This window comes from Equus przewalskii, chromosome 15 (genome assembly GCF_037783145.1).
Source record: "Equus przewalskii isolate Varuska chromosome 15, EquPr2, whole genome shotgun sequence".
In the NCBI taxonomy this organism is placed as follows: domain Eukaryota; kingdom Metazoa; phylum Chordata; class Mammalia; order Perissodactyla; family Equidae; genus Equus; species Equus przewalskii.
The window spans coordinates 39,896,598-39,921,378 of record NC_091845.1 but is presented as its reverse complement, the minus strand read 5'-3'; the positions used below and the strand labels follow the sequence as shown (position 1 = coordinate 39,921,378).

Here is a 24,781-nt window from a genome sequence, read left to right as displayed (position 1 = left end):
CACTGTTCTTGTTCCCCCATCCCAACTTCCCCCTAGACAGTCCCAGGCAGTGCAGACTCCAGTCCAGACAACACAAGTAAGAGCCCTGTGCTTGCACACATGCGGCCCACAGGGCAAGGACTCACTGGGCTGCCATCAGGACCCCTCTGTCCAGGCTCTCCCCGGTCTCCCTTGATGCCTGGCACACCCTGCAAAAAGTGCCATGCCCTGAACCTCCAATCACTGCCATGTGCCTACACACATACCACCCCCATATGCTCCCACAGAGGAGGGGAAACATGGTAGGGTGGGAGGCCTCACCCTGTCTCCTTTGGGGCCTCGTTCACCATCACCGCCTGGCTCCCCCTGTAGGGAAAATATGTCAAGCCAGGCCCTGGTGCTATGGCAGGGGATAGCCCCCAGTTTGATTGCACACAGTGACCTTAGCTCCCTTGAGTCCAGGGGGTCCTTGTTCTCCAGAGAGTCCAGGACCTGGTCTGTCCATGGCCACCTACAAGCACAAGGTCACAGGGGAGAGATGTGTCTTCACAGAGGCATGGAGGGTCATCCAAATCACAGGGTCCCAGAGGGTTATGGGGTCAGAGACAGCACATGGATTTTCTGGGGCCCAAGCTAACAGTGGCCTCCTGGTGACAGCAGTCACAGGCCTAGGGCAGGGCTGGGGTGATCACCTTGGGGCCAGGGGGGCCGGGGGGTCCAGGGATACCAGGAGGGCCGTCTCTGCCCTGCAGAAAAGAAGGAAAATGAGGTGGCTGCCCCAGCAAGGCCCCCAGGCAAGCCTGCCCCTTGCAGCCCCATCCCAGCTCACCTGTTCTCCACGTTCTCCTTTCTCTCCCCGTTCTCCCTGAAGTGCAAACAGCAGAGTGGGGAGTCCAGCTCCTCCTGACCCCACTTCCCTGGCCCTCCCAGCAAACCCCAGGCTCACCCTCTCTCCTGGTCTTCCTGCTTCCCCCACACTCCCAGCCGGGCCTGGCAGCCCAGGAATACCAGGCTTTCCAGGCTCCCCGGCAAGGCCAGGAGGTCCAGGGGGACCCCTTTCTCCAAGGGCCAGGCCAGGTGGTCCCTGGGGTCCGGGATCGCCACGATCTCCCTTTGGTCCGCGATCTCCAGAAAAGCCGATGGGTCCCTGGAGGAGCAGAAGAATGAATGCTGGTAGCTGTACAGCCACATCCTCCACAGGGCACCTCCCACTCAGCAGCTACACATACCTCCTTGCCTGGGGGGCCCCGCTCGCCTGGGTCCCCCTTGGGGCCGCGGTGCCGTTCAGGCACAGGCCGAAAGCCGCTGGAGCTCTCATCCCAGGTCTCCACGATCTCCCGCAGCACAGATGTCTGAGTGAGAGCAAGGGGTCAGAGGAGCAGGGCCCATCACTGCAGCCACAGATGCCCTGGCCCAGCTCTGTGGGTGCTATTTGCCCCATGGGGCCCCCACCAGCGCCCATGCCCAGCCCCCAAACAACCTACCTTGATGCCAATATTTTCCAGCAACCGCTCCACATTCTGGGGATACAAGCTGGGTAAGGGACTGCCCACAGAGGAGAAGGCCCTGCCTCTGCCCCACACTGCCCCCAGAAACAGCCTCCATACCCTCTTCCCCAGGCCTCATGCCCAGAGGACCCTTTAGCCCTTAGTTGAGGCAGCTCAAGGCCACTGGGAGCCCCTCCCTGGCATATCCCCATTGCCCAGATTCCTCTGAGTGTAGGCTACAGGAATCCCAATAGGGCAGGGGGCCGAGCACACAGTACCGAATCCGTGAGTTCTCATGGCAAGGGGAAGGGGATCGAGGGGTGACCCCCAAAGGCAGGCAAATAAAAGTCAAGGACCAGGTCCCAATCTCCACTCACTGCCATGCTCCCAGGTTCTCCTCTCAGGCCACGCTCTCCTGGGAGGCCCTGGAGACACCAAGAAAAAAGCTGCTGAACCCAGTTTGTTGGGTATGTGTGTGCATATATGGGTGCTGTGGCTACCTGGGCATGGGAAAAAGGTGGGGGCCTCACCTGTTCCCCTTTGGATCCAGTCTCCCCACGGTCACCCTGCGAATAAAGAATGATCAGGTGGAGGAAATGCCCCAGTCATGGTCAGCCTCTTGTCACAGCCCCGCCCCAACACAAGCACACTCACCTTGGGGCCAACACTTCCTGGAACACCAGGAAAACCCTGAGAAATGACAGAACACAAAGGGGTCACACAGCATCATGGTGTCCCGGGAGGGTACCTGGTGAGAACATTTTGGCCTCTGTTGCTGTCAAGTCCTAGAACTACACTGGCCACTTACCTGGCCAGAAGGGCCGACCTGCCCTGGGAGGCCCGGAGGGCCCTGGGGTCCAGGGCTACCAGGAGCTCCACGCTCACCCTTAGGACCATCGTCACCCTGTGGAGGATGTAGCCAGCATCAGGACTCTGAGACCCCAGAAAGGAGTAGAGCCATATATCACAGGGTCAGGGTCAGGGGTCAGAGGTTGCAGAAGACTCCAGCACTCACATGTCTCCCAGGGGTACCCGAATCTCCCTTCTCTCCCTAAGGAAGACAAGGGTGCTTCAGACAGGGCCCCAATCTAAGGCCAGAGCAGACTCCCAGTGAGAGGCTTTACCTTCCTCCCGTCTTCTCCAGGGTCCCCACGCTCTCCCTGCAGACAGAGGACACACATCAGCCCAGACATTCACCAGTGTCTGGCTGCAGAGACTGTCTTGGCAGACCTCAGGGGACTGTATGTGCCTGTAGCTCCAAGCCTCTGTGTGTCCTGGAGTGTACCCTGTGACTGTCTGAGTGAGCTGTTGCACGTCTGAGGGTGTGCCTGTGTGCATCCGCTCACCTCCACATGTGACTGCACATGTCCTCCTGTCTCTGGCTTTCTAGATGTAACTCTACATTGAAGAATCTCTGGGTTTGTGTGTGTCCACATGTCCTGGGTATGTGTGTATTAGCACGTGTACCTGTGCATGGCTCAGTGTGTCCTGGTAGGCGGCACTTGGTGGGTGTCTCCGTCCATCTGCACATCTTGACTCGTGTCTGCATGTGGGCATTGGCTTATACATATATACCCAGGATGCACATGTCTGCATGACCCTAGTGCCTTTAGAATTATCTGTGCATCTTGGTATCTGTCTGCAAATCTTTTGTGTATCTCAATATGTGTGGCCATTTGTATGTGAGTGATTGCGTCAGTGTGTCCCAGCATGTGTCACATGTCAGAGCCTTGGATGTGTGTCTCATCAGGACTCAACACAGGTCCACATGTGACCCTGGGTCCATGTCTTAGCACATATCTGAGGCTGGGTGGAAGAGTTTGTGTGTCAACATGTCTCCAAGTGTCCCCGAATGTGGCTTCACACCAGCGTGTCTGCACCTCTCAATCTGTGTCCAGGGCTCTTCATCTGTGCCTGTGGCTGTGGGTTATTTTAGCAGGTGTCAGCCCATCTGGCATAAGTCAACATGTCCACCTAACTCACTGTCTGAGAGGCTGCCTGTGGGTGCATATGGACATGTGTTTCACGATGTATCTGCATGTCTGGGCTAGGTACGTGGGTGTTGGCAAGTCTCAGCACATGTCTGCATGGGTGCCGCATGTGTATCTGGACATCTGGGCTGTGGACATTTGCTGGTGTTTCTCGGCAGTTTGCCGTGTCTGCCCTGGACACTCACATTTTTCCCATTCAGGCCAGGCTTGCCATCCTCGCCTGGCTTTCCCTGTGGGAACAGATCATCAGTCAGAAGTCAGGGCTGGGGTGAGGGCAGTAAGGGGCAAAAGGGTAACATGAAAGCCGAGACTTACCAGTGCTCCAGGGGGACCAGGGGGGCCAGGGGGGCCCTGTTCTCCTCGGAGGCCTGGAAGCCCCTGGAAAAAGTCTTTGTTAGGATTGAAAGGGCCACTGAGATATCCCCTGGGATGCATCCATCGACTGGGAGGATGCCACTAAAATCCTCCTCCAGTGTGAAGACCCCCAGAATTGAGAGGTGCCACTGAGATCCCTTTAGGAAGAGACCCCACGGGTTAGGAGCACCCCTGCTGAGACTCCCAAGGGAAGAACTCCCAGGACTTGAGGACTTATTAAGGCCCCCAAGGCAGAGAAGGTCAGAAAGCAGGACTCTACTAAAACCTGCCTGTCATGGACTGGGACTCCTTCCAAGGACAGGACTGGGCCAGTTCCTTCTACTCCCACTGATGCTGTGACTATGACAACCTGGCTGCAGTTTACACTAGACCCCTGAGCCGTCCTCCACCCTAACATCTCCCCTTACTTACGTCTCTCCCTGGGTCCCCAGCTTTGCCTGTGGCACCCTGAAAAGAGACTTAAAGTCAGGGAGTCTGCAGTGGTCATCAGTCAGGGGCACTGCCCGCTGACAGGGTTACTAGTTCCTGTGAACCCAAGGCCTAAAGGCAGTAACATCCCCCACCCAGCAGGATTCTAGAAGAAGACACAGATAACCCCTCTGGCCCCAGAGCTCAAGACCAAGAAGACCCAGGTGAGGTTGGAGTCATGCGAAGGGGCAAGGGAAGGGACGCAACAAGGCAGTGATCACCATGACTCACATGCAGCCCAGGGGGGCCAGAAGTTCCTGGTTTCCCATCTAGCCCACTGCGGCCATCCAGGCCAGGGGGGCCCCGGTCACCCTGAGGAAACAGAGTGGCAAGAGGCCTCAAAGGATGAGACGGATCTGAGAGCCCAGGCTCATAGTCAAAAAACCTCTGTACCCTCTCACCTTTTCTCCTGCTGGGCCTCGGATGCCTGGGTCCCCCTGGAGGGAACAAGGTCAGTGAGAGGTGAAGGCAAGAAGGGGGTTTGTGTGATCAGGCAAAGTGCATCGCTTACCTGTGGGCCTGGGGGCCCCCGAAGTCCAGCAATGCCCTGAGGAGAGAGGGAGGAAGAAATCAGAGCAGGCTTTCCCAGGCCCACACATCCCCATGGGACCAACCACACTCACCCTCTCCCCAGAGGCTCCAGGGGGACCGGGGTCACCCTTGGGTCCTCGAGGACCCTCCTGTCCACGGTCCCCAGGTTCTCCCTGTAGCAGAGACAAGCTTGTTGAGGGAACAGCACTAGGGCCACAGGCACACCCCAGGCAGAACCTGTGCTGGGGGCACAGGGATGCCTTCCTATGCTCACAGCTTCACTCCACCCACAGGCCCTGATACCTTCTCTCTGGCTCCAAGTCCCGTGTCCACCTGTGGGAGGGAATGACCAATGAGAAGAATGATCCAACGAGAGGAAATGGAGTTGGTGAGGGGAGATGGGGCCAATGGGAGCTATGGGATCAGTGGAAATATTAGGGGGCAGTGGGGGATGTGGGAGTCAGTGGAAGGGATGAGGGGACACAGTGTGGAGCCAACAGGAGTAGGTAAGGGAGAAGAGCACCAGACCCAACTCAACCCTTACCAGCTGTCCAGGGGGTCCTGGGGGACCCTGGGAAAGAAAAGAATTGTAGTCAACAGGAGCCCTTGGTCGCAGGGCATGGCACAGGTTTGCCCCGAGCTCAACTCTGCTCCCAGATTCCCTGCAGCACCCCAATGCCAATCCCTAGAAGGCAGGACAGGCCTGGAGGTGGCCATCAGTGCTCCCCACCTCGACGTCCAGGCCCCTCAGGTGGACATCAATCAGATCGAGCTGTGGAAATCTCCATCCCTCCCAAACCCGGAACACCAGCACTACTCACCGGCTCCCCACGGTCACCCTTGGATCCAGATGGTCCAGGGCTGCCCTGGAGAAAGTCAGAGAGTCAGGGTCACTGAGGATAGCGGGCAGTTTCAGGGAGCTTTAGAAGTACCTTAAGGACTCATGGGGACCCTGGTGGCCTTTGGGGGTTGTGATGAAGGGGTTAGAGGAAATGAGGATAGTGAGGGTTTGGTATTGCAATGTTGGGGTGGCAGGATTGGGGGTGGGAATTGGATGTTGGGGGTTGAGGTTAAGGGTCAGGGGTCAGAGGTTAGGACTCACATTTCGTCCATCTTCTCCAGGATCTCCCTGGTCTCCCTTCTCACCCACAGGCCCCCGAGCTCCAGGTGCCCCCTGGGAAGAGCAGGTGGTCTGAGATTTTGCAGGTTCCCCCAAGATGCCTCATACTGCCCCAGGTTCCCCATTACCCTTAAAACCAGGCCAGAGTTTCCCATCACTGCAAGCCTCCCTGCAGGATCTCCCATCACCTCCCTCCAGACTTTCCTATCACACTTTCTCCCCCCCAGAATCTCCTATCACCTTCATGCCCACCTCCTATAGATTCTCCCATCACCCCTTACTTCTCCCAGCCAAGGCTCACCCGAAGGCCACGCTCTCCAGCTTTTCCAGGCAAACCTGGGTCACCCTTGTGATGGAGAGAAAGCCACACATTGAGCGGGTGAGTTAGGCTCAAAGTAACTGAGGGAGTGGGGGCAGAAAAGGGCCTGGGCACCAACTGGACAGGAAGTAGGGAGATGGACTGAAGGATCTAGTAGAGCCCCCAGCCCACCGGGATCATACTTCAAGGGTAAAGGATCGAAACCACAGTGGGAAGGAGACTCACCGGGGGGCCCTCGTCACCTTTCTCTCCAACTTCACCCTGTGAGACATGAGAATCAGCCCTGGTCCCAAGACGTCCAGTGATGCCAGCCACACCCTACTCCCCTAACCCCTGGGACTCCTGGAATCCAGCCCTCTTACGTCTCGTCCTCGGGGGCCAACAGGTCCTGGGGGGCCAGGCCGCCCAGGGTCTCCCTTTTCTCCAAGAGGCCCTGAGTCACCCTGTGGAGCAGGCAAGAGTAAGGCTGCACATAGCAGCCAGCTCTTGAGGGGAGGTAACCCCAGAAATCTTGACATTACCCAAGGTCACAGGTACTTACTGGGGGTCCTGCTCTGCCAGTGAGGCCAATGGGACCCTGCAGGGCATGGGAAAGGGGAACAGGACTTAGCTGGGGGTCCCAGGTACCATCTCATCTCCTTCTGTCACACTCCCCATCTCCATATTTATTTACCCTGTCTCCAGGGTCTCCTTTGGGGCCAGGGTCTCCAGGAAAAACCAAGCCAGGTGGGCCCTGTGGGTGGAAAGATCAGAAGTCAGAGGGGCACAACCTTTACCAGTATTCCCCCTAAACACTTTCCTTTCACTCACCCGCTCCCCTTTGACTCCGGGGGCTCCTCTGGGCCCGGTGGGCCCCACATCTCCCTGGAGGTGACAAAGACCATTAGCGCCAGCCCCAGGCTCCATGACCCCCAGCAATCATGCCACAACCCTCATGACTTCCAGAGGCCTCTAGGCATGCCCAGAGGCAAGCCCTATGGTCTTGACCTCAACCCTGTTCACCCTCTCTTCACTCTCGCAAGACTTACAGACTTACCTTCTCTCCTTTGGGTCCAGCACCAGCAGGTCCCTGAAAACAAACAGGACAGACATAGCTTGGCCTTGCCTGGGGATCATATAGCCTTGATTGGAGTTGAGATTATATAAAACTGGAAGTCACAGAGCTCAGTCTGTCCAGAGGTCACAGGGTCACCGCTGGAAGCAGGGCAGGGGTTACACAGAGCTCATGAGCTGTATGGTGGTCATGGGGTCACAGGATCACGCCAGGAGTCAGGAGGTGCATTATAGCATAAGGAGAGTCACAGAACTCTGAGGCTACCCAGGGTCCCAAGGTTATGGGGTCACAGCGTGGAACACCAGTTTACAGCTGGGTCACTGTTCAAGGAGCTGCACAGTGCTCAGAACCCCATTCTCCCTTTACTCACCACTACAGCAGGCACCCCAGGGAGACCAGGCTCCCCCTGTAGAGAAAGGACAGAGACAGGGATGGGTCAGAGACCCACCTAGAAACCCAAGGTTTCGGTCTCCCACCTGCCAGCATCCCTGGAAGCAGAGGGGACTGGCCCCCAGCCCATGACCCACCTTCTCTCCTCGGCGGCCAGCGGGTCCTGGTGGCCCCTGCATGTGGAGAAAGCATGAGCCCAGGACGGGGAAGAACACATGAAAGCCCCACTCCTGGTCCCACCACAGTCACAGACTTACTTCAGGACCCTCAGCTCCAGGACGTCCAGCAACTCCAGGCAGCCCCTGGAAAGAGGAGCAGAAATGTTGGTCCAGGTGGGTGGGGGCAGGGGGTTATGGCAAACAAGGGCTAGAGGTTGGGGGTAGGGGCTGGAGAGGGGTCACAGAAGACCAGGATTTAGGTCAGCAGGGGTCAAACTCGGCAGAATAGAGACCAGGTGTGGAAGTGAAGGTCAGTTCAGCAAGGTCAGAAAGCTAAAAGTGAGTCCCTGGGGTTGAGGGTTATAGCCCACATCAGCAGAGATCAGGAGTCATGTGAGGAGGGTTGGAGGGGCAGGGCAGTCGAGGTCAAAGGTGAGAAGACAGAACCAGGAGGGGTCACAGAGTCCAGGTCAGCTGGCACTAGCATTGGGGTCAGTGGGCTCACCTGGGGTCCAACCGGGCCAGGGGATCCACGTTCACCCTGATGGAACAGCATGGGTTGGTGCTGAGTCTGGCCCCAGATCCTCCAAGGCCCTGAGGGCACCCCGGGCTGCACTTACCTTCTCTCCAGTCTCACCCACACTCCCTGTTAGTCCTCGGTCACCCTGAGGGGAGAGAGATAGGAGAGGGGCCTTGACTGTCAAACCCCAGACAAGGTGCTTCAAACTCCAGCCCTCCCACCTCTGAAACCACAACCTCTGACCTGGAGAGAATCCTTATCTCCTGGTTCTCCCACCTCCCCTAATCCTATAAGGGTCACAATGTGCCACCCCTCATACCAGACCCCTTCCAAAATGGCACTTACTTTGGGGCCAACATTTCCAGGAGGTCCCTGTAGGCCCTGGAAGAGGTTCAGAGATTTCAGTTTGGGCATAAGAATGGAGTAGAGGGTTGACGGCTGAGGGTCAGGGCAGGAGCTATGCCCACTACATTCAGAACCCCTGACCCCTGCACTCACCCGCTCACCGGGGGTCCCAGGTTGTCCTGGGAGACCTGGGGCTCCATCCTCACAGTCACCCTGAAGGAGAAACAGACGGGTGGAAGACCCAGGGGAGGCCGTGCCCCCCAGCACTCAGAGCCTTCTGCCCCAGAACTGGGACACCAAGAAGTCATGTCTCCTACCTTTTCTCCTTTCTCTCCAGAGGGGCCAACTGGGCCTTGGGGTCCAGGGCTTCCAGGAAGACCCTAGGAGGAAGTGAGTAAAAAATGTGAGCCCCAAACTGTGAGGTCTAGCATGCACCTACTGCCCCAGCAGAGCCTTCAGCCCCTCCATCTATACCCCTGAGCATGGCCCCCAGGGTCCCCAGCAAAGCCTCAAGTCCCCCTCACCGGCAGCCCGGGCTCCCCTGGAGCAGTGCTGCCATCACCTGGTCCAGGGGGACCCTGGGAGAGAACAGCAGGTCAGGGGATGGCTAGTGGGATCCAGATCCCAAGCCACCCCCAGCATACCTTGCTCCTCACTTACCCGTTCCCCACGATCACCTTTGTCACCCTAGAAGACAGATCATGACCCTATGACCCTGGACGACACTTCCACTCCCCAAGATACCAGGAGGAATGAGGGTCATGGGGTCAAATTGGATTACAAAGGTCATGGAGGAACTGAGGAATTATGGAGGGTCAAGGGGTCACATAGGCTCAGAGTGACCAATAGGGGTTATATGGGTTCAAATGGGGTCCCCAGGTCACTGGTTCACATGGAGATGATGAGACCATATGGTGGTCATGCCATTACCTTCACTGCTGTTCCAGGAAGTCCTGGGGGGCCACGGGGTCCTGGGTCCCCCAGTGGGCCACGAGATCCAGGGGTGCCCTGGTGGAGGAGACAAAGTATAAAGTACAACCTCATAGACCCTTACTCCCCCCACATTGGTTCCCCCATCACACATCACTTGCCCCCCACAGACCCCAGAACTTACCGGAGGTCCAGGGTCCCCTTTCTGCCCAGGAAGCCCTGGGCCATCGCCTCCTCTGACTTGCCCAGGCTCTCCCTGCAGGGACAGAGAGGAGTGGACAGGATGCAGGGTATGGGAGCCTTGAAGTGGGAGAAGCCCCTAGAGGTGCCCCAGCTAGTCCTTATCACGCCTTAGCCCCTACACAGTGTCTTGCCTGGGATAACCCTGTTCCTCCCTGGGACATCCTGGCTCCCTCCCTTCCCCCTTCACCTACCGGCTCCCCCTTCGGGCCTCGAGGCCCTCGTTCTCCCTGAGGACAAAACATAGCAAAGTGTGATGCTTGGTCTCAGGCGCATCTCAGGGTGGGCCCCCATGGGCCAACACTGCCCTACCATCCCAGGTCCCCATCCTGCAGAAAGAACTTTGGGAAAATGCTGAGAGAGTAAAGAAGGAAGAGCAACTTACCGGTTCTCCACGAGGGCCGGGCCACCCTGGGGAGCCCTGTAAATGGAAGCCAGAGTCAGACCACCCCAACCACTCAAGCAAAGTGCCCCACCACATGACCTGCAAGGGCAAAGCTTGCTCACCTTTGGGCCAGGGGTTCCAGGAATCCCAGGGCGGCCAGGGTTGCCTGGAGGCCCATCTGCCCCAGGGAAGCCCTAAGGAGGCAAAGAGGTCAGGGCAGGAAGGGACCTTCCCTCAGTGCCCCTGGTTTGCTGGAGTAGCCCAGACTATTCTTCATCTGGACTCCTCACCACCATAAGCCCCCGAGTGTTGTTGGGGGTGAAGCAGTGGGGCAGAGAAGTGGCCTCTTCAAGCTGAATGGAGCCTGACTCCAGGCACAAGGGCAGTGATGAGGCGGAGGGCCCTCCCTGACTCTAGGACTTAGAATTTCCATCCAGGCTCTCCAGGGGATCTCAAAACCCCACTGGCCCCTCTACTTCAGACCCTTCCCCAAAGCCTAGTGTGGTTTATAATGTCCACTTAGGCTTCTAGGAATATCCTGTGGTTCTAACTCTGCTTTTTCCTTCTCACTTCTAAAAACCCTGAGGAAACTTCGAGGAGTGTCTTAGGGGAACCTCAATGGTCTTCACACTCACCCGCTCGCCCTTTGCAATAGTACTTCCAGGGGGTCCCTGGGGGCCAGGAGCACCAATCCTGCCCTGAGAGGAGAGAGCAGGTGAGGAGGCTGTATGTCAGTCAGGGCGCAGAGGACAGGCGTGGGGAGGCACTCACCGGCAGGCCAGGGGGGCCAGGAGGCCCAGCTTGTCCTTTCAGGCCCTAGGAAAGGTGATCAGTGAGCCCTGTGTTGCCAACCTCCCCCTGCCCCACTGACTTCCAACCCATTCTTTACCCCCCACTAAGGCCGCTCACCATCTCTCCAGGCTCCCCTTTCTGGCCCTGGGGAAAGGCATGTCAAATGAGGGTCAGAGTGGCTAGCTCCAGGGGTGCCCTCGCCCACCCTCTCAACCCTGGACACTTACCTGTGGACAATGCACCGAGCAAGGCCCTGGCTGTGGCTGTGGACACAAGGTCTCCTTGAGGCCAGGCAGTTCTATCAAGAATCCCCAAATCCCCTTTTCTATACCACTTAGCCCCCCAGAGGCCCCTTTCAAACCTGGGTGGCCAAAGCTGTCTGACACAGGGCTGTTGCCAGACTACTGACTGCTTGGTCCAAGCTTGAACCATCATTCACTGCGAAGAAGTTCTGGACAGGGTCCGTGCTTGGCACCAAGCGACGCAGCTGTTCTGGATCAGCTCCCACCAAGCCCAGCATCATCACTTTGAGCCCTAAGGAGGGGTCCAGCAGCCTGCATGACCATCTTGCTGGGGCAAGCCCTATTCCCAGGCTCATCCTCATCAGCCCTGCTCCTCACCAGCAGCCTGGGCTTCGCGGACAGGGTTGAAGATGTCACCTCTCAAGGGCTCATCTACTAGCAGAACCATCACCCCTGGCACATGCTGGCGGCGTCCAGGAGCATCTGGTGCCATCAGGTGTCTGTGAGCTGTGACCACGGCTATGCCTGGGAGAAAGGACATGTCAGAATCCAGGGGCACCAAGCTCCCAATGGGGTCAGCCCCAAGAGTCCATGTTCCCTGCAGATCCTACCCAGGTTGTTCCCACTTGGGTCCATGTAGGGGATGCTGCGGATCTTCTGCAGGATGACACCAGGGTCATGGGAGCTGTTCAGCGGGAACAGTGGAGAGGGCCGGTGACTGTAGGACAGGAGGCCAATCTAGAGTAGGGGGGGACACAGAGCCTGTGGAGGATGACAGAGCAGGGATGGGGGACAGAGAGCCTGGGGGAAGACACAGAGCCTGGGGTGTATGACTAAACCTGAACTATTAGGTGGTCAGCAGTGATGGTAGGATAGGGAGCCAACCAGCAGGTGAGCAGATCTGGAGTCTGGGGAAGGGCTGGGAGAAAGCTGAGACCGGTGGTGGGGCAGGGAAATGGTAGCTGGTGTGGAGCCTAGGGTGGGGAAGGGCAGGAACAGGTAAGGCTCTGGCTGCCTCTGGGGCCAAACCTGGACTGCCTGTGGCCCAAGAGGCCCAAGCGCAGACACCAGACGCTCCAGGGCTCGCTTCACAGCCTCTGCACGATGAGCATTGTCCCGAGTGGCATGGAGCAGGAACACCACGTCCATCAGGCCATGGGGACACACTGCAGGAAGGGGGCTGAGTTACTGAAGCGGTCAGCCCATCTAGCTACCCCCTTATGCCCCTCCCACTGTGCCCACCATACCTGGGCTCTGTGTGATAGAAGCCTCAGGCCCCTGTATACCCTCCCGGACGGGTGTTAGGGAGAAAATATAGGAGATGCCGGGCTCTAGTCCTGTCACCCGCTGGGAGCTCGATATCCCTGGAAGTGTCTGTGAGGCCCCAAGCATTTCTGCAGAGGACAGAACTCAGTTAAACAAGAGGCCCTCCGTGGAGCCTCAACTGCCAGCCCACCCCAACCCTGGCCTCCCCTTCACCTTGGTCAGGGCCTCTGAGTGGCCGCCAGGACAGGCTGTAGCTGGACACCCCAGGCACTGGGGTCCAGGCCAGAGTCACTGAGTCAATTGAGGTGTCTACCACACGCAGTTCAGTGCTTGGGACACGAGGTGACTCTGAAGGAGGAACCAAAGACCAAGGATCAGAGTCTGTGTTCTGAGAACCCAGAGGGGAGAGATCTAAGGAGATCCTGGGGCAGATTCATCTTAGTGAAGAAAGTGTCATGGGAAGTCAAGTTGGGATCATCCCAAGGTCAGAAGTGGTAGGGGAGCTACAGGAGGAGTCATTCAGGGTCATGGGATGCAGGAAATCAGGGTAGGTCATCAGCGGGAAGAAGAGCACACCAGTGTATGCAGTCACTTCCACCGGGGGCCCTTCTCCAGCGGGCCCCAAGACACTCAGCCACACGCGGTACAGGGTCGCTGGCTCCAACCCGTCCAGTTCGTAGCTACCGAGCTCCGGTCCCAGGACCCGAGACTGTTCCTGGCCACCTGGGACAGCTGGGAGGGTGAGGGCAAGAGGCACATGGGAAGATGCCACAGACCAGCATTAATGGACCCACCCACCTTACTGACCCCCACCTACGTTACTGACGATGACCCCGCCAGCCTCACTGACTGACCCTGCTGACGGAGTCGACCCTTCTGATTGATCTTTCCCGTTCTCGCTGATCCTGCCCGTTTTACTGCCCGTGCCCGACTGACCCTCATTGATCCCACCCACCAGACCCGATTCATCTCCCCTACGGAGATCCTGCAGACCCCCACTGACAGACTCTACCCACTCCCACTAACCTCGCCCACCTCGCCGACCCCGCCCACAGCCCCGCCCCCATTGGTCCCTAACCCCCAACCGGGGCACCTCTCACCCTCGGGTCGCCAACGCAGACGGAAACCTTGTGCTCCGGGCACCGGCTGCCAGCGCAGGCTCAGCGAGTGCTCCCCTCTCTGCACTACATGAAGGGTCTCCAGGGCTGGCGGAGCCTCCGGCGCTTGAGAGAAAGCAGGGCAATCAGGGAGGCTCCGCCCCTACTGGGCCCTGCGCCAATTCCAGACCAATCCTGGAACATGCCCCGCCCCCAGTTGGTCCCTCTGACTACCCCAGGCTTCATCCCTCTTCCCCCCTCAGACCCCGCCCCTCCAGGCTCACCACCAATCCTGGTCCCTTTTCCAATACCGAGCACAAACCCCGCCCCCAAACCGTCCAGGCCACCAATCCAAGGCTCGCCCCAACCCAAGCCCCGCCTACGCGTGGTGACGACAATGGAGACAGGCGCGCCCTCACGGTCCCCTACAAGAGCAGTCACTCGCACCGAGTAGCTGACGCCTCCTTCGAGGCCGCGTATTTCTGCGGAGTCCGTGTTTCCTGGAAGTATCTGCTGTCTGGTGGGGCCACCTGGCCAGGCGAGCATAGGACAACGGTCAGGGGTGGGAGTGGCTGATCAGAGAGGGCAATCCCCGTCAGGAGGGACAAGGGCAATGTCAGGGAATCATACCCTCGCTCCGGCCCCAGGCCAGTCTGTAGGCTGTGGCTCCAGTGACCCCCACCCAGGTGACCCGTAGAACATCACTGGAAGCATTGAGGATCTGTAGCTTCGACACACTGCCCACGGGCTCAGGGTCTGGGGACAGAGGCAGGTTAAGGGTCAGGGGCCACTGACTGGCAGAGAACAGGGTGGCAGTTCAGGTATGGTCTATGGAGGCAAGTCTGAAGATTAGTGTGAGGTTAGTGTGGACAGGTCAATGTAGGCAACCCCTGAGAGGGAAGAGGTCAGTGCCTTGGAGTGGGCAGTGCACAGCAGACAGGAGGTCACTGTGGGTGGACACTTAGTCAATGTCGGGTAGGTCAGTGTGGGAAGAGAAGTCATTGAGCAGTGATGGAGTGGGCAGCTGGAGCAGTCACGAATACAGAGCAGGGTGGGATAGCCAATGGGATGTGGTTGGCAGCTGGCCAGGGTCTACTCACTGGTCCTCACAACCACAGAGGCGGGGGTCCCCTCCAGACCAGCCACATGGGGCCACACGTGCACTGTGTACTCAGTATCTGGCTCCAGCCCATCCAGCTCAGCCACCATGGCCTCCCCGGAAACCAACTGGGATTTCTCTGGGCCTGGGAGTGAGGATGGAGGCAGTTCTGGGACTAGCCAGATTCTGCCCTCCAATGCCCCACCTAGACCCCTAAGAAACTCCCAGCTTCCATTCCACACAGACCTACCCCCCACAACCCTCCAAAACCTCTGGTCCCTTCCAAAACCCCAGGTCCCCACCGTGGCCTGAGTGCCAGGAGATCCTGTATCCTGTGGCACCAGGAACTCTGTTCCAGGCAATGGTGACAGATGAGCTGCTGGTCTGAGTCACATGGACTGTCCTCACAGGGCCCAGTGGGTCTGGGGGGAGAGGCAGTGGAGAGTCTGGTGAGGGAGGCATTGGGGGGCCATCTAATAGGGGAAGGCTATGGGAATCTAACAGGAGGCAGAGATCTCACAGGGGAGGTAGTGAATGGAGCAGATGGGGGAAGGAGAGGAGATGGGGATCTGAGGTGGCAGGTGAGAGGAATCCGAGAGACAAGAGGGTCTGACAGAGAAGGTAGTGGGGTTCTGATAGAGGTGTTAGGAGGCATTGAGGGGGGCTGATAAAGGAGAAAGTATAAGTTGAAGAGGAGAATCGGGTCCAGGAGAAAAGGCAGTGGGGGTCTGAGAGATGAGATGGTAGAAATCCGAGGGCAGAGACAGCGGGGTCTTAGGGGAGAGGCAGAGGAACCTGAAGAAGGCGGGCTTAAGAGGAGGCAAGGGAGACTGAAGCGGGAGCAGGGGTTCCAAGGCAGGAGGCAGTGGGAGTCTGAAGGGGGAGACTGGAGTTTTGGGGAGAAGCAAGGGTCCGAGATGGGAGGCATGGGGGTCAGAAGGGGCTCTGGAGGTAGACAGCCAAGGGGCTGCGTCAGGCCCTGACCAGTTCGAGCCACGATGACCACAGGGGGGCCCTCCTCTCTCCCTCGCAGTGCCGACACAGCCACCTGGTAGGAGGTTCCAGGCCGCAGCCCCATGATATCCGTGGCAGTAGATCCTGGGGGCAATGTCCGGCTGGACTCTGGACCTAGGGTTGGAGGGAAGTGTTGGCATGGCTCCTGCCTGTCCCCTTAGTCTCCCATATCTTGATGGTTCCCCTCAACAACCCTCCCACACACCCCACACTGACCATCCTCTGTCCTCCAGCTAATCCGAAATCCACTGGCTCCAGGAACAGGTCCCCAGGCCACCCTCACCCACGTTGCATCTGACGCCATGACCCGCAGCCCCTGGATAGCAAGTGGAGTTTCTGGCTCTGAGGGTTAAAGACAGAGGTCAGGGGTCAAGATCAGGATTGGGGTGAGTCAGGCAGCTGTCCCTCACAACCCTCCTTCAGTGCTCACCCCGGCGGACAGTGAGGATGCTGGCACTACCCTCATGGGTACCCACTCGAGCAGACACCCGCACAGTGTAGCTCAGCCCAGCCCGGACGTCATCCAAGTCAAAGGCTGTCTGACTCCCAGGAAGCACCAGGGTCCGCTCAACCCCTAAGGGAGAAGGCAGAGTAGGTGGGCAGGGGTCAGTGAGAGACAGGGATGTGGGAGATGGCAGTCAGTGACAGACAGGGATACGGATGAAAACAGTCAGTGAGGGATGGGACATGGGATGAAAAAGGTGAGAGATGAGGACATGGGAAAAAAGGAGTGAGTGATGGACAGTGACATGGGATAACAGAGGCCAGTAAGGAATGGGACACAGGATGATAAGGGTTAGTGGACAGGGACATGGGATATAGGATGACAGAAGTCAGTAGACAGTGATTTGAGTCGACAGGTCATTGATAGGCAGGGATGTGGGGTGACAGGGGTCAGTATTGGACGGGGACATTGGATGAGAGAGGTCAGTGGGGACAGTCGTCACAGCTAGGGTAACAGAAGGGCAGGTCATTGAGCTTGTGGTTGTGGAGAAGAGTGAAAGCCATGAACAGGGATGCAGGGCAGAGAGTGGAGAGAGACCCAGGTGAGGATATAGGCTGGGGCAGAGCAGGGGGCAGACAGGCCCTGCGATGGGTCTGGGCTCAGTGCCATCTTGGGAGATGGATGGACAAGGAGACAGGAGGAGGCTGTAGAGACCCAAGAGTGGAAGGAGATGGGATGAGGATGCAATCAGACCCCGAGGGCTGGAACTTTTGTGTGCGTCTAGGTGCTGGCTGTGTCCACCTCACCCTGGGTGCTGCGCACGGTGATGCGGTACTCAGTGGCACTGGGAACTGGGCTCCAGGACACTCGTACCCGCTGCCCAGGCAGCTCGGTTGCCTGTAGGTCCGTCACAGGGCCCACAGGCATTTCTGGACCTGTTGGAGAGCATAGCATGAGAGGCAGCCTAGGGCCCCTGTACCTTCCCCTTTACTTGGCCAGGGCCACAGAGCCCTCACCAGTGGGGACCACAGTGGCGGGCGTGGCCACCTCGCGGCCCTCCAGCAGAGTGTAGAGCGTGAGGCGATACTCAGTGCCTGGCTGCAGCCCATCCAACTGGTAGCGGGTCACATCAGAGGGCAGTACCACCTTCTCTGGCACCTCCAAGCCTGCAAGATGACAGGGTCAGGCCAGCTGAAGCCAAACCCCTACCTGCTCACTCCTCCCCCCTGCACTGACCACTCTCACGTCGCCACTCCAGCCGGTAGCCACGGGCCTCAGGCACCAAGTTCCAGGAAAGGAGGATGGATGTGGGACCCAGGATGACTGGGCGCAGGGTCTGCTCAACAGAAGTATCTGCCCAGGGCACATGGGACATCAGCGGCCTCTGTGCCCTGCCTGCCTGCCCACCCAGCCCGAAAAAGCAGCCAGTCTTCTCACCAGTTCGGGCAGTCAGGGAGGTGGCAGATCCCACACTATGGCCAAGCAGAGCACTCACGGTCACCTCATAGTCTGTGCCAGGCTCCAAGTCATGCAGCAAAACCGACCCCTGCCCAGGGCCCAGCTCCTGCTGCTGCAAGGCCCCACCTACACAGGGGGCACAGAGGAGTGAATGGGCCTTGCAGATTCAGGACTCTGCAATCCTGTCTGAGGTGCAGGGACCCCCCCTCAGCCCACACCTCTCACTCACCACTGAGGACTCCCCACGTCACACGGTAACCAGTGGCACCTGGTACACTCTGCCAAGCCACCAGGAGGCTGCGGGCTGTGGTGTTCTGGATGGTCAGCTCTGGCCCCTCCAGGGCAGCTGGGGGAAGATCCCACCAGGGATTAGTGGAGTCAGGAGTGGAAGGGGTTACGGGGGTGGGTGGCTAGGTAAGTGGGTCAGAGGTTAGCAGAAGTGCTCACTGGTCCGAGCTGTCGCGCTCACGGCCTCCCCAATGCTGTTGGCGTAGAGAGCAACCACAGTCACTTGGTACTCAGTCAGTGGCCGGAGACCCTGCAGCTGTATGCTGGTTTCACCAGCTGGGATGCTCACCTGCCCAGGGTCAGAGGTCACTTCATCTTGCCCAGCCAAGTTCCCAGCCCTCCACCTACCACTCCTGACATCCTTACCTCCCGCCGCTCGCTTGGCAGGGGCTGTCCCAGCCCTGTCAGAGGAGTGTACTGGACCTTGTAGCCAGTCACAGGGCCACTGGCTGCCGTCCACTGTACTCTCAAGGATTGACTCCCTGGCTCAGACAGCACCAGGTCTCGTGGACCAGAGGTCGAACCATCAGCTGGGAAAGGGGAAAATCAGGCCATCAGGCAGGAGGATCAGGGGTCAGCACTTATGGAGCAGTGTTGGGGTGGAGGGTGAGGAGCACATGGGGTAGGGTCAGCACCTCCAGGGCAGGCTCAGAGGACATCACCCCCACCTTGGTGTCAGGAGCACATGGGATGGAATCAGCACTCCCAGGTTGGGGTCGGGGTCAGGGTCAGGGTCAGAGCTCCAGGTCAAGGCACACAGTGTGGGCAGGAACTCACGGGGCAGGATCACAGGCACACCACCAGCAGTCGTGCACACTCTCCGGGAAACAAGAGGCAGAAGCGTCCTTAAGATGCTGAAGTCGTTGACGAAGAAGAAGAAATCACTGGTTGGCTGTGAGGCCACTCGCTTCAGCTCCTCATGGTCAGCATTCTTGATCCCTGAGGTGATACCCAATCAGGGCTCAGCTGCCAACATGCCTTCTGACTGGTCCCTGCCCCAACTTAACTGTCACCGCAGCTTGGTACTCACCCACAGCAAACAGCTTGACTCCCTGCCCCTTCAGCCTCTGGGCAGCTGTGTCCACCAGGTCCTGGGACTTCCCATCTGTGATAAGGATGCAGACCTGGGGCAGGTGCAGGGGTCAAGTCAGGACTACCTCAGACACTTAGCTTGCGGTCACTTTGGGAGGCACGGTAGGGTGAGAGATCACCTTGGGGACACCAGGTCGGGCCAGCTGGGGCAGGAAGACATGGTCAGCCACATGGAGAATTGCAGCCCCTGTGCGTGTGTTGCCCCCCTTGTAGCTGAGCTCACGAATGGCATGGATCACATCACCCCCTGAGCCAAGCGCATCCAGGCCAAACTCCGTCCTATGGGGAAGGGGATTAGGAACAGGCTAGGGGCCAGGACCTTTTGTGGCCCTGGCCTCCAGGAGTTCACTGGGTGAGGGTTGTATCAGGCCCCCTTGATAGTCCTCTTGGTTCTGTGATTCCTGCCGTCCACCTCTGAAGCCCCCAAGTTAACAAACTTCTCAGGTACCCCTTTATGTCCTGCCTGTGGCTGGGCCTGGGCAGGCCTGGAGCCCTTGGGGCTCCCAGCCTCAGGGAGACTGGAGGTCTAGTTAATTAAATAATTGTAGGAGGAAGGGCTCAGTTGTAGGGAGGTGGACGTTAGCCAGACAGGGAGGCCCTCTGGTGAGTGGAGAGGCTGAAGGAGTCAGGAGGCTAGAACATGGAGAATCCAACAGGCACAGGGCATCTGAGCTCCCCAGGCCGCCCCCCTGGGCTCTCCATCTCCAGATCAGAAAATACAGCCCCTGTCTTTGGCGGGGCACTGGTCTGGAGGTGTCTCAGGTGCAAGGGCTCTACCTAGCAGATCCCGGTTTCTGTCTCCAGAGGAGGTCGTGGCTGGGGGAGTCTCTGGGTTCCCCAAAGCCTGGTCTAGGAGTTTTCGGGCTCTCTGCTCCTGTCTGGGAGTGGGGTCCTGGTAGGAGCTCTGAGTCCCCAGCTCTGGGGGCCACCACTCACCGTGGGTCGTCACTGTACTGCACAGCAGCAAAGCGCACACCCTGCGCACTGGCTGCTCCAGAAAAGGGCAGCACCAGCCCCTCAAGGAAACCTCGCACTTCGCGGAAGTTGCTGCGGCCAATGGATGAGGAGCCGTCGAGCAGGAACACGATGTCAGCGGCGTAAAGGCGCGTGCAGGTCACTGAATCGGGAGGAGTGATCACAACCTCTTCTTGGAACCCACCCACCCCTCTCGGGGCACTGCGGTCCCTTGGAACTGGGGGCTGGGAACGGGGAGTAGGCCTTGTCTTGGGCCTGGAAACCTTGGAGTGAGCCGCGGTGGGGCCTGGAGCAGCCTCCTCCCCGGAGGATTGGTGAGGAGGTGGGGAGGGAGAGTCGCCTGCACAGATGCAGATCTGGGACTGAGGGGGCCAGTGCAGAGTGACATAGGGTAGGGGACCCAGCGCTCATCTAGGGAGCCAGAATTTGGATTCGAATAGGATAGGATGCGGTTTGGAGGACACAGCGCGGGTGGCGGAGGGTTTGGGGAGTCCGGGGAGAGTCAGGAGGAACGCGCGTGGGGTCGTGGGGAGCGGGATCCAGGATGAAGGCCCGGTGGAGCCGCGGGTGACAGGGTACAGCGCCCTGGACAGGGTCCTTCCCTGCCATGCCCACCTCTCTCCCTGTGCTGGGCCCGGACTCGGAGCGCTCCTGCCAGGATCCCGGCGCAGAGCGCGGCCACCAGGAGCCGCAGCCTCATCCTGGGTGGGGGAAACGGTCAGCCAGGACCACCGCCTCTGTCCCTCGGCCCCCGCGGCCTTGGCAGGTCCGAGCCCAGCGCTCCCCTACCCCCGGTCCCAGTCTTGCCTGCCCGTCCGTCGGCTCCCGCCGCCAGCCGCCGCCGCAGTCCCGCAGCCACAGCAGAGAAAAGTCCCTGATTGGGGGGGGGGGGCGGGGGGGGCGGAGCGGCGGGCGGGGACCCAGGAGGCCCGCCCCCACCCACCGTCCCAGAGGTCGCCGCCCCCGCCTCCCCTCCCCCGAACGGATAATCTGTCTCCACTTAAGTGTAAAACCCCCCACCTCCTGTGGCTTCTAGGAATCCCCCAGAAGGTTCTCTACAGACAGATGCTGAGGAAGGTCCCCTCCAACCCCATCTAGGGTCAGAGGTCTTGGCTGCTTTAGGTCAAGCACAGAGTGATTAGTAAAGTGACTGCTGGAGGCTGGAATTCAGATAGGTTCCTGGGGGCCCGAAGAGGCAGGAGGATGGTGGGGGGTGGGGAAGGCTGCAGCTGGAGATGACTCACCCTGCACCCTATGGGGGTGCCCAGACAAGCCCTCAGGCCATGAGTCCCGACGGCCACTCCTGTGATTCAGCCATCCCTGTCTGTTGGGTCTCCTGTGCCCCACCCCAAACCCCTTGACAGGCAGAGCAGCCCCCAGCAAATGAGAGGTTCTGGGCTCATCCCAAGGAAAGCAAGGCACCACTGGGCTGCATCCAAGTAATGCCTGCCCCCGCTTTGGAGGGGGAAGCCAGAAGGAGAGAATCTGTGTCATGCTTATGTTTAAGTGTCCATCCCAGTGTCACGCACCCCCAACTATGCCCTGAACCATTCCCAGACAGATGCCAGCCAGCTGTGCCTGCAGGGGGGGTCTATCCATACATGGAGGGTGGGACCACCCACAGTGACAGCTCATCTCTCAGGAATCCACCCCCTCCTGCCTATTTCCCCACTGGTGAGCCTGTCTTCCCCAAGCCAGGTACCCCTAACCACACATCCTCATTCTGGCCTGCCAGAGTCCCCTCCTTCGATCTACTCTTCTTGAAGACCCCCTTCCACCCATCATCCCCACCAGGCCCAGAGGTCACCCTGGGCCCTTCCCTCCTTTCCTTACTGTCCTCATGGTCCACCTGTAGCTTCCACCTTCATAATTACCCTTGCCCCACTCCTCTCCCCTTAACCAGCTTGACTTCCCGGCCATCTCCCTGTCTCCCTCAACCCTGTCTCCCTCAACTGACTTGTGTGACTGTGGACGGTCCCAACATACCCCTAGGTCAGGGACACTGTCCTGAGGAGGTGAGTCTTTGTATATGCATATCTGTTCATGATAAGAGGGTGACACCAAAGCAGAGAGACACTCCCAAGAAGAACAGGCCCGTTGTTTTTTTCCCCCTGCCAGTCCTGGATAACTGCAAAGCCCAGAAAGTACATTTATACTCATCACTGCCACTGGGCCCCTTCCAACATGCCCACAGCCTCCCCAGGGGATCCCCAGGCTAAGTGGGGAGAGATGGGGATGGCATTTCTGATAAACTTGTCTCTCCCAGACTCCTCCAGGGCCTGAGGTCTCTGGGATGGCCAGAGCTAGGGGCACTGAGGACCATTCATGCTGCCTGTTTTCCAATTGCCCAGAAGGCTGGAGCTACAGAACAACCCCTTTTATTGCTGAACCCTCCCCCTAATTATCATGGGATACAGTGCTGTGACCCATGGGGTCCAGATACTTTTTCCAAGATCAAGGTCTCCTCAGCCATGTCCCAGGACCTCCCATCCCCTGAAGCTGTCCTACAGGGAGGGCAGCAGAGAATCAGTCATGCTCTTGTTACAGAGGCAGCCCCTGCCTCCAAGACCCTCACCTCTCGTATAGCAAGGGTGGGTGAGAGCAGGGCAGAGCTGGCACATACAGTATGGACACACACACATGTGGGTCCAGCCTTTAGGGGAGACTGGAGGCCCAGCTGAGAGGGTGTTCAGGCAAACCTCATCAGAACCATGAGGGGTCCCCCCAAAAAAGGAAGGGCTGCCTGCTGTGAGGGGGTCACTCAAAGTTTTCTGGTAGAGGCTCTTGGGGAGGTAGAAGCAAGGTTGGGGATGAGTGCATGTCTGGAACTCCTAGGAGGCTCATGAGCAGGTGTGTGGCCCTCTGAGGCCCCTGGATCAAGCCTCCTGGCAGGCACACAGCCTACGGCACAGCCCCAGAGGCCAGCTCCTTCCATCAGGGCAGTGGGGCCTGAGTTCTGTCCTTCTCCCTCTCACACTCCCTCAGACATTTCCTTCTCTGGCTTCAGTCTCCATCTCTGCCAGGTGGTACCATATCTGTCTCCAACTAGGGCCTTTTTTGAGCATTCCAGCCCTACATATCCCATTGCCCTGGATACCTCCAAATTTCTCACCAGAACTGTGGCCAAAACTATGCAGGTCATCCTCCTCCAACCGACCTCTCCCCTGTGGTACCCAAGCCCTGCTGGGGATGCTGCCCTGCTCGTGTCCCCACAGCTCGCTCCAGCTCTTTCTACGTCGGTGACCTCTGCTCTGCGTGTGGCTCACTAGCTCGCCACAGAAATCCAGCGAGAGTCCCCATGCTAAAGCTCAGGTTGACCAAGCCACTTTTCTCCCAGTAACCTCCAACGCACCTCCCCTAACATGCCTCCAGAGTGAAGATCAAATTCCTGGCTTGGTCCGCAAAGTCCATTAGGTCCAGATCATTCCCAGGAGCTCGAGCTCTCATGTGTCCAGCATCCCTTAAGCCTTTGAGGGTCAGGCCTGGGTTTAGAAGAGAAATAAAGCCCCATCCTCCAGGAGCTCAAACTTAGGGCAAGAGACTTGGCACTTGCTGTTCCCCCAGTCTGGTGTGCTGCATCTGTAAGCACCCAAGGGTGGGCCTGTCAGGGTTCTGCACCTGTCCAGCAGCTTCTCTCCAACCGGTCACAAAGTTGGAGGATGACCTGAGTCCCCCAGCCCTGGCTTCTAGAAGGCACTTAACAGTTATTTCCTAATTAACAACTTCTGGCAACAAACAGGGGTGAAGGAAAAGCAATGGGTCAGGGCTTGAGCGATTCAAGGGTTCTTTTGGCTACCGCAAGGCTGGGATGCTGGAGGGGGTTTGAATAGTCCTCTTCTCAACAACCCTTGTCCAAGAACCCCGCTTATGATTGCAAGCAGCACCTTCCTCACAGGACACTCAAGCCCCTCACTTCTACTCCCCCTAGGTTCCCAGGGAACCTGACTGTGGAAGGGGGGGGGGGGGGTGCAGGAAGAGAGGCCTACCTGCCTTGGGGACGAGAGCCCAAAGGTGGAAGGACTAGACAGCTGAGAGCTCCACCATGTCCTGGCTGCCTCAGGGAGATGGGGAGGGGATCACTGGGCCAGCAGCTCAGGACATGCCTGGGACAGACCTAGTCGAGGGAGGGGGCTCAGGCCCCACTGAGCTCAGGGATATTCTTGGAGCCTGAGTCAGCGGCAAATGGAGGCAAAGGATTCTTGCCCTGCCTGTCCAGGCAGCAGTTAGAAACCAAATGGGAACACTATGCCCCCAGGCTGTCCTCCTCCCAGAATCCAGAGTAAACATATGAAGGAAGCTTCTCAACGACAGTCCTTGGGCCCCCCAGTCCTTCCAAAGGACCAGGGACTGCCAGAGGGTGATTGCATAGGACCCACAGCGAGGGGCTTCCCACTTGAGCCCCGAGTTCCCAGACTGGGGCCTCTACCAGGGCAAAGGCTGGGTCTGCAGTTCTCATGGACTCCCACACCCAGCTCTTGGGACAGACTGGCTAGAAGCATCCCCCATGTGGCTAAGTGGAAACATCTGGCCTCAGCTCCCTGCAGGCATCAAAGACTTCCGGCCTCCGTGCTGCAGCCCCCACGTTTGCCCCTGGCTGAGGACACATCAGCCTGTGGGAAGGCGGAAGGATCCAGGGGATGCAGAACTGGGGGGTGAAGTCCCTGTTCCCCAACCCACTGCCCAGCGTACTTCATGCCAATGCCAAGAGAGGGACAACACAG

The 24,781-nt window shown here is 58.6% G+C and overlaps 1 protein-coding gene across 2 annotated transcripts in view; it reads right to left on the bottom strand.

Annotated features, from left to right (window-relative positions):
• Window positions 1–20,938, bottom strand: part of COL7A1 (collagen type VII alpha 1 chain) — a 34,083-nt gene extending 13,145 nt beyond the window's left edge. For both annotated transcript variants that reach the window (XM_070577110.1, XM_070577109.1), the window contains exons 1-79: window positions 20,868–20,938; window positions 20,676–20,761; window positions 20,022–20,202; window positions 19,205–19,364; window positions 19,024–19,117; window positions 18,771–18,932; window positions 18,360–18,523; window positions 18,153–18,282; window positions 17,935–18,051; window positions 17,685–17,831; window positions 17,484–17,600; window positions 17,264–17,413; window positions 17,054–17,182; window positions 16,233–16,376; window positions 16,019–16,144; window positions 15,773–15,916; window positions 15,091–15,210; window positions 14,790–14,933; window positions 14,320–14,445; window positions 14,073–14,219; window positions 13,693–13,815; window positions 13,169–13,324; window positions 12,806–12,940; window positions 12,574–12,720; window positions 12,356–12,492; window positions 11,938–12,064; window positions 11,705–11,851; window positions 11,446–11,618; window positions 11,312–11,347; window positions 11,202–11,228; window positions 11,064–11,108; window positions 10,928–10,990; window positions 10,415–10,486; window positions 10,293–10,328; window positions 10,102–10,137; window positions 9,852–9,923; window positions 9,668–9,745; window positions 9,398–9,424; window positions 9,262–9,315; window positions 9,055–9,117; window positions 8,891–8,950; window positions 8,738–8,773; window positions 8,493–8,537; window positions 8,378–8,413; window positions 7,972–8,016; window positions 7,852–7,887; window positions 7,695–7,730; window positions 7,307–7,339; window positions 7,081–7,134; window positions 6,944–7,003; window positions 6,812–6,847; window positions 6,633–6,713; window positions 6,496–6,531; window positions 6,253–6,297; window positions 5,934–6,005; window positions 5,653–5,697; window positions 5,376–5,402; window positions 5,135–5,164; window positions 4,924–5,004; window positions 4,812–4,847; window positions 4,702–4,737; window positions 4,532–4,612; window positions 4,244–4,279; window positions 3,773–3,835; window positions 3,643–3,687; window positions 2,591–2,626; window positions 2,482–2,517; window positions 2,275–2,370; window positions 2,121–2,156; window positions 1,997–2,032; window positions 1,844–1,891; window positions 1,464–1,499; window positions 1,209–1,331; window positions 926–1,126; window positions 809–844; window positions 672–725; window positions 422–490; window positions 301–345; window positions 126–188 (exon numbers count right to left, since the gene is read on the bottom strand). In XM_070577110.1, coding sequence (XP_070433211.1) covers window positions 126–188; window positions 301–345; window positions 422–490; window positions 672–725; window positions 809–844; window positions 926–1,126; window positions 1,209–1,331; window positions 1,464–1,499; window positions 1,844–1,891; window positions 1,997–2,032; window positions 2,121–2,156; window positions 2,275–2,370; window positions 2,482–2,517; window positions 2,591–2,626; window positions 3,643–3,687; window positions 3,773–3,835; window positions 4,244–4,279; window positions 4,532–4,612; window positions 4,702–4,737; window positions 4,812–4,847; window positions 4,924–5,004; window positions 5,135–5,164; window positions 5,376–5,402; window positions 5,653–5,697; window positions 5,934–6,005; window positions 6,253–6,297; window positions 6,496–6,531; window positions 6,633–6,713; window positions 6,812–6,847; window positions 6,944–7,003; window positions 7,081–7,134; window positions 7,307–7,339; window positions 7,695–7,730; window positions 7,852–7,887; window positions 7,972–8,016; window positions 8,378–8,413; window positions 8,493–8,537; window positions 8,738–8,773; window positions 8,891–8,950; window positions 9,055–9,117; window positions 9,262–9,315; window positions 9,398–9,424; window positions 9,668–9,745; window positions 9,852–9,923; window positions 10,102–10,137; window positions 10,293–10,328; window positions 10,415–10,486; window positions 10,928–10,990; window positions 11,064–11,108; window positions 11,202–11,228; window positions 11,312–11,347; window positions 11,446–11,618; window positions 11,705–11,851; window positions 11,938–12,064; window positions 12,356–12,492; window positions 12,574–12,720; window positions 12,806–12,940; window positions 13,169–13,324; window positions 13,693–13,815; window positions 14,073–14,219; window positions 14,320–14,445; window positions 14,790–14,933; window positions 15,091–15,210; window positions 15,773–15,916; window positions 16,019–16,144; window positions 16,233–16,376; window positions 17,054–17,182; window positions 17,264–17,413; window positions 17,484–17,600; window positions 17,685–17,831; window positions 17,935–18,051; window positions 18,153–18,282; window positions 18,360–18,523; window positions 18,771–18,932; window positions 19,024–19,117; window positions 19,205–19,364; window positions 20,022–20,202; window positions 20,676–20,760 — 6,447 coding nt within the window. In that variant the 5' untranslated portion in view covers window position 20,761; window positions 20,868–20,938. The remainder of the gene's footprint in view (window positions 1–125; window positions 189–300; window positions 346–421; window positions 491–671; window positions 726–808; window positions 845–925; window positions 1,127–1,208; window positions 1,332–1,463; window positions 1,500–1,843; window positions 1,892–1,996; window positions 2,033–2,120; window positions 2,157–2,274; window positions 2,371–2,481; window positions 2,518–2,590; window positions 2,627–3,642; window positions 3,688–3,772; window positions 3,836–4,243; window positions 4,280–4,531; window positions 4,613–4,701; window positions 4,738–4,811; window positions 4,848–4,923; window positions 5,005–5,134; window positions 5,165–5,375; window positions 5,403–5,652; window positions 5,698–5,933; window positions 6,006–6,252; window positions 6,298–6,495; window positions 6,532–6,632; window positions 6,714–6,811; window positions 6,848–6,943; window positions 7,004–7,080; window positions 7,135–7,306; window positions 7,340–7,694; window positions 7,731–7,851; window positions 7,888–7,971; window positions 8,017–8,377; window positions 8,414–8,492; window positions 8,538–8,737; window positions 8,774–8,890; window positions 8,951–9,054; window positions 9,118–9,261; window positions 9,316–9,397; window positions 9,425–9,667; window positions 9,746–9,851; window positions 9,924–10,101; window positions 10,138–10,292; window positions 10,329–10,414; window positions 10,487–10,927; window positions 10,991–11,063; window positions 11,109–11,201; window positions 11,229–11,311; window positions 11,348–11,445; window positions 11,619–11,704; window positions 11,852–11,937; window positions 12,065–12,355; window positions 12,493–12,573; window positions 12,721–12,805; window positions 12,941–13,168; window positions 13,325–13,692; window positions 13,816–14,072; window positions 14,220–14,319; window positions 14,446–14,789; window positions 14,934–15,090; window positions 15,211–15,772; window positions 15,917–16,018; window positions 16,145–16,232; window positions 16,377–17,053; window positions 17,183–17,263; window positions 17,414–17,483; window positions 17,601–17,684; window positions 17,832–17,934; window positions 18,052–18,152; window positions 18,283–18,359; window positions 18,524–18,770; window positions 18,933–19,023; window positions 19,118–19,204; window positions 19,365–20,021; window positions 20,203–20,675; window positions 20,762–20,867) is intronic.
• Between the last annotated feature and the right edge of the window lie 3,843 nt (window positions 20,939–24,781).